Below are 6214 nucleotides of genomic sequence, written 5' to 3'. Positions count from 1 at the left end.
AAGAAGTACAACCTGCTTTGAAGGAAATAGCAAAAAATAAGGCCCCAGGAATAGATGGTATACCAATTTACTTATTTCAGGTAACGTATGCTGCCCTGGATGTGCTCACCAAGTTGTGCCATGAAATCTTGAGAACAACCACTTGGCCACCTGACTAGAAGAGATCTGTATTTTGTGATGCCAATTGGTCAAGTGGTGAGAATCTTTGTCTTCTTGACATTGAGCCTCAATCCATACTGAAGGCTGCAGTTCTTGACCCTCTGCAGCAAGCACTTCAGGTCCTCCTCCGTTTTAGCAAGCAGGGTTGTGTCATCTGCATAACACCGATTGTTAATAAATCTTCCACCAATCTTGACCTCACATTTCTCCTCATAAAACCCACCCTCCTGGATAATCTGTTCTGCATACTGGTTGAAAAGGTATGGAGAACGGACATATTCCTGGTATATGCCCTTCCCAATTTTGAACCACGCAGTGTTTCCTTGCTCTGTTCTCATGACTGCCTCTTGGTCCAAGTATAAGTTTCTCATTAGCACGATCAAGTGTTTGGTATTCCCATTCTTCTCTGAGTCAGTCACAGCTTGTTATGATCCACACAATCAAATGCCTTTGCATAGCCAATGAAACACAGATAGACATTCTGGTATTCCCTGCTTTCAGCTAAGATCCATCTAACATCAGCTACAATATCCCTAGTACCACAACCCCTTCTAAATCCAGTCTGGACTTCTGGCAGTTCTCTGCTGATGTGCTGTTCCAGTCGTTTTTGGATAATCTTCAGTAGACTCTTGCTTGCATGTGAAATCAATGATATTGTTCTATGGTTTCCACATTCTGTCGGGTCACCCTTCTTTGGAATGGGAACAAATATAGATGTCTTCCAGTCAGTTGGCCAAGTGGTTGTTCTCCAGATTTCTTGGCACAACTTGGTGAGCACGTCCTGGGCAGCATCTGTTAGCTAAAATATGTCAATTGGTATACTATCTATTCCAGTGGCCTTATTTTTTGTTATTTCCTTCAAAGCAGCCTGAACTTCTTTCTTCATCTTCATAGGCTCTTGCTCATACGTTGTTTCATGAAATTCTTCCGTGTCTGCCAATTCCTTTTGATAGAGTGATTCAGTATATTCTTTCCATCTTCTTTTAATACTTCCTGGATCATTTAATATTCTGCCTAAAGCATGCTTGATTATAGCAACTAGAGGTTTGAATTTGTTCTTTAGTTCCTCGAGCTTAAGAAATGCTGAGCGAGTTCGGCCCTTTTGATTTCTTGACTCCAACTCCTTGCACATTTCAGTGCTGTCTTTTGAAATCTTCTGTTCAACTCTTTAGTTTGTATCAGTATTTATTTAGGATTATGGTTGTATTGTATTTAAAAATATATAAGCTTATTTTAAAGGCTCTTCTTTGCATTTAATTATAAAGCAATCCAGCATTAGAATAAATCTGCATGATATTAGGAAAACTATCTACTGAACAGTTTGTTTAATTGTTTGCAAATTTGCCAAATATAGAGTATTCCTTTTATTTCCATTGTTGTATTGTACTAAATTATTGTAATGATGATTATTTAGCAAAAATCTGTATTAGAATTAAGGTGATGCCAAATTGTGCTTATAGCTCAGAAGCATAAAAACAGCCTGTGGTGTAGCAAATATTGAAGCAGGTTTAAAAAGAAACTGAGAATAAAAAGCTACCCACTATCTTTTTGTAACAACACAGGCAATCTCCACACAAGGTATTCAAGTGTCAAAACAGTATTGTAGATGTTTTTATGGAACTTGTGATTACAAAAATCCACTTTAACCAATATTTCTTACTGGCAGGTGTCCCATTGGCTTGTGACCAGAATCTAAAAGTATAGTACAGCCGGTCATGTCTCCCAGAGTGCTGAAAATGCCAACACTCTCATTGACTGCTCATAATTGCACTGATTGTGGTCTGACGTCCATAGTTCCAAGCAAGAAGTGTACTTAAACTTACAAAAATATTTTACAAGTTTTATCGGATTATAAATTTTATCTCTCTCTTTCCCCCCCTTCATAGATATGATATCTGCACATATAAAAATAAGCCCTGTGGAACACTGGGTAAGTTTTTTATAATGAGAGACTCGTTTAAATGGTAATTTGGCCTCATGGTTTATACTCTACTTTATTACTTGATCATTTTCTTTTTTTGGTACATCTTGCGTAAATTATTATACCTGATTATGTATATATATTTGTACATAGATATATATATAATTTACTTATAAACTAGTGTATATTGTGTAAATTTCATTGACTTTCTCCCCAAAAGTTGCAATGATGAAAATAATTTGGAAGATAATTTATAGTCACCAAGCAAGAATTAGCAATGAATACTTACCACACGTTTTCATATAATCCCTCTCTATAGTGTGTTTTCCAAAGTAGCAAGATGTTTAAAAGCAAATAAATAAACCTAGCATCTTCTGACTCCTGGCTAGAATAGGAAAATTTTCTGTTGATAAGTGGTTTCTGAAGTCATGGTGACTTTTAAAAGACAGACTATTATAGTCCAGTAAGTTTCCAAGGCAGCAACCTTTACTGAAACAGAAACCCACATCTTTCTCTCATAGAACAGTGGATGAGTTCTAATCATTGATCACTTGCTTTTCAGCCAAGCTATTAAACAGTACAATACTATAACTTTTTGGAAATAAACAACTGACTTCCCTCCTCCACCTCGTAGCACCCCCAAACAACCCAAACTCTCTGTTATCAAGTTAATTCTGACTCGTGTTGACTCTCAATCAGGTTACCAGGTCTGGAAATCTGAAAGGAAGGAGACTGCTTCATATTTCTCCCTCTAGAAAAGGAAACAGGGTTGGTGTGCAGTGGAAAACTTGGGAGCCTCTTAAATGGGAGACATTAGAATATACTTTTGGTAAAATTTTTCTTGAGAAAAACATCCCAATGCATTTAGACATTTATAGTATTCACCAAAAGGAACACTTTTTAGAGATATCATAATGGAAGGTGGGGAGAGGGGAGATGATTATCTTTCTTGGGCTCTCAAAGAAGTTTTATGAAAGACATTTATTTAATTTTCACAATTTTAAAAAGCTTTCCATATAACAGTGCTGTTTCATAAAGAGCATTTCTGTTCTTTTTCTGAAAGTCACATTTTGTTTAATGGTTGAAAGTTAACTGCAAAGACAAAGGGGGAAATAGCAGCTTTTCCGTAGACTAAACTAATTAAGCAACTAGTTATTATGAGAAAACGGTGCTTTTTATATGGTAAATTATTTACACAGACTTTATACAAATTCAGAAGCCAAGAACTTGAACATGATTTTTAAAATTTTTTATAAGTCTCAGTTTTCTTATTTATAAAATAAAAAGTACAACACCCTCCTTACACATCTCATCAGGACCTTGGAAAGATCAAAGTAAAGCGGTGGTAGAAAAAGTGTTACTCAACTTTTTGCAAGTTTAGTAAAATATCTCTTCAGATATTGTTGTTTTTGATTGCCTTTATTGTTGAGCACAACTCATAGTGACCCTGTGAACAAAAGGTCTGAGGCCCATCTAAAATTATCAACATTTATCAAAATTCATAGAATTTCCCAAGGCATGTTGTTTAGGAAGTGGATGCCACTCTTGCTTCCAAACCTGTCACAGTATATTACTATTCGTTGAGTCACCTGTGATGAATAGCGACCCTATGTACAGCACCTCTGAACCCTTCCCTGTCCTGAGCCAGTCTCATTAATTCTGACACAACAAATCCCATTGCTCCAGTTACTGTATCCATTTTTCTTATCCATAGTCTTCCTCTCCTTCATTCTTCAGATATAAGAAATTATGTTTTACCTGCCTTTCCAAGTCTCTCTCTCTCCCTGTTCCCCTAGGATTTATGGTTAAAAAAAAGAAATCCCATTAAGCACATTGCTGAGTATTTTGGTGGAGAAACATTAGTGAAAAAGATAACCATAGAAAGAACTCATCTTGCTGAAAGTTCACATCAAAAAGACTTTCTGATGTTTTAGGTTAAGAGGACCTGGATAATCCAATAGAGGGGATTATCCTTGACTGTAAACCAGGAACTCAAAACTAGATTTGACAGATTCAGTGCACTACAATATGTGGTTTATTTAAACCCTTTGTTTTTATATTTTCATATATATTTACCCCATCCTACAGGAATCTTGTTAATAACACGGTAGAAAAAAAAACATAAAGGTGTTTCATAAACAAGGTACAATCAAAATAAAATTTTTATTGAATACAGCTATTGTATTTTTTAATGTAAACATCATCTTTATTGTTTAACTTAACCTCTCTGTTACTGTTGAAGTGCTGTAATAATCTTCTAAATGCTTAATTTTAGACACCACAGATAGTAAACCTGAAAATATAGATGTGTGTGTACATACAAAACTACTTTTCTTTTTCTGGTGAAAGGATATGTATACTTTTTTATATATGAACTATGTGTAACACAACCAATTTTTGTCATCAAGTCTATTTGGACCTAAATCACCAAATCTTTCTTCTGGAGCTTCTTAGATGGATAAATACACTCAACTTCTTGGTTAACAGCTGTGTGTGTTAACTTTCTGCTTTATCCAGATACCCAAAAGAGCTTGAAAGGAAGGTCTGGTGATTTCTTTCTGAAAAATCAGTCATTTGAAAAATATGATGGTGAAAAATTCTGCTTTGGCACACAAAAGGTTGATAATATTGACTGACACATACATATATTATGTTGAGTTCTACCTTTTATGACTTATTTACACTGCTATTTGTTCAGCAATATAATTGCCTTCTACTTTTATTATTATTATTATTATTATTATTACCAAAAGAACTTTCAAGTACTTTCTCGGGCCTCCAAGACTAGTTGTTATTATTATTTAATATTATTATTATTATTATTATTATTATTATTATTATTTGGTTGGGATTTTTTTTAGTACAACATAGATTTAATGAACTATGAAGATCATCTCCATGGGCCAGGCAGTAGAAGAGACAGCCAGGATCTAGCGGTGGCCTCAGAGCAGCCTCCGTGCCTCTCGTTCTGACTCCAGCAGGGTCAGTCAGCACATTTCCCTCTCATACTGGCCCTTTCATCTTGCAGATGATGGAGTGACTCGTGTTGTCCATGAATTCGACACGCACCTGTGTACACTGTCCTTATGAACTTGTCCTGCCCAACACCTTGGTGACTCTAGCCAGCTTGATAGGCTGCACACGACTGGAAAGACGAAGGCAAAATTTTCACTGTCTATTCGGAAAGTGCTAACTTTATAATATTTTTATAACAATAGTAGTAGCAGCAACGGCAGCACTATTTGTTATTTACTGAATACTGTCTGTGCCGTAGGCAATGAATTAAGTGTATTATAAAATTATTTTATGTAATTTTCATAACAAGCTATAGTTTGTTCAGTTCTGCAAAAAAAGATGATGGGCTCTTAGGTAGAATCTAAAGTATTCTAATGCAAAAAGGAGTCAATCTTATTTTAGTTCACATCTTCTCCCTGGTCAACAGTTCATTATTTGAAGCTGACATCTAAAAATCTTTCCTCAACCAACTTATTTTTTATTAGAAGTAAAAAAAGGGGGGAAAATTACCTAGCTATCACTTTTCTTGTAGGGGTAGGCTCTTTCATCCAATAAGATAGTGAAAGATATTTTTGTTAATTTTTTTTTAACAACCAGACCAAAATTACTGACTGCAAATCAATAGTACAATTGTACTGGAAAATATTAGTGATGTTGAAGACATAGAAATGTTGTAACATTTGTCCTGAAGTAGTGAAAAGTGAGCTCTATTGGCCTAGTGGGTAAATAGTAGTGCTACTAACCAGCACTACTGATTAGGTGGTTCAAATTCACCAGCTACTGAAAGAAAAAAGATGGTCAATCTCCTGTGTGGATTTCAGTCTTTGAAAATCCACTGGAAATTCAGGTATGAGTCAATTATTACTTGATGTCAGAAAGTTAAATTTGTTAATTGAGTCAAAAGTAGAGCGGTCTGATGTTAGCCGTACTCCCCCAACTTTGGTGTCCCTACTCATTGTGGTCATGGTCAGACTTATCCTCATCAATTTGACTCTTTTCTGTTATTTCATTCTCTCATAATGTCCAATTATGGATCCAATTTGTAGGTCATAGAAATGTTCTTCTGGCGACGCAGCACGAGGGCGACGCAGCGTGAGGGCGAGGCCGCCAGCCGGGGGA

At 35.8% G+C, this 6214-nt stretch overlaps 1 protein-coding gene across 1 annotated transcript in view; it reads left to right on the top strand.

Moving 5' to 3' along the window:
- The window catches only part of ADAMTS6 (ADAM metallopeptidase with thrombospondin type 1 motif, 6), a 509355-nt gene that overhangs the window by 177684 nt on the left and 325457 nt on the right, over positions 1 to 6214 (top strand). The window contains exon 7 of the mRNA XM_006899365.1: positions 2046 to 2089. Coding sequence (XP_006899427.1) covers positions 2046 to 2089 — 44 coding nt within the window. The remainder of the gene's footprint in view (positions 1 to 2045; positions 2090 to 6214) is intronic.

The sequence above is a fragment of the Elephantulus edwardii genome, unplaced genomic scaffold (assembly GCF_000299155.1).
Source record: "Elephantulus edwardii isolate Elephantulus edwardi_28Jun2011 unplaced genomic scaffold, EleEdw1.0 scaffold00254, whole genome shotgun sequence".
Taxonomy (NCBI): domain Eukaryota; kingdom Metazoa; phylum Chordata; class Mammalia; order Macroscelidea; family Macroscelididae; genus Elephantulus; species Elephantulus edwardii.
Note: the sequence above shows the minus strand (reverse complement) of the source record. Positions and strands in the feature narration are given on the sequence as shown.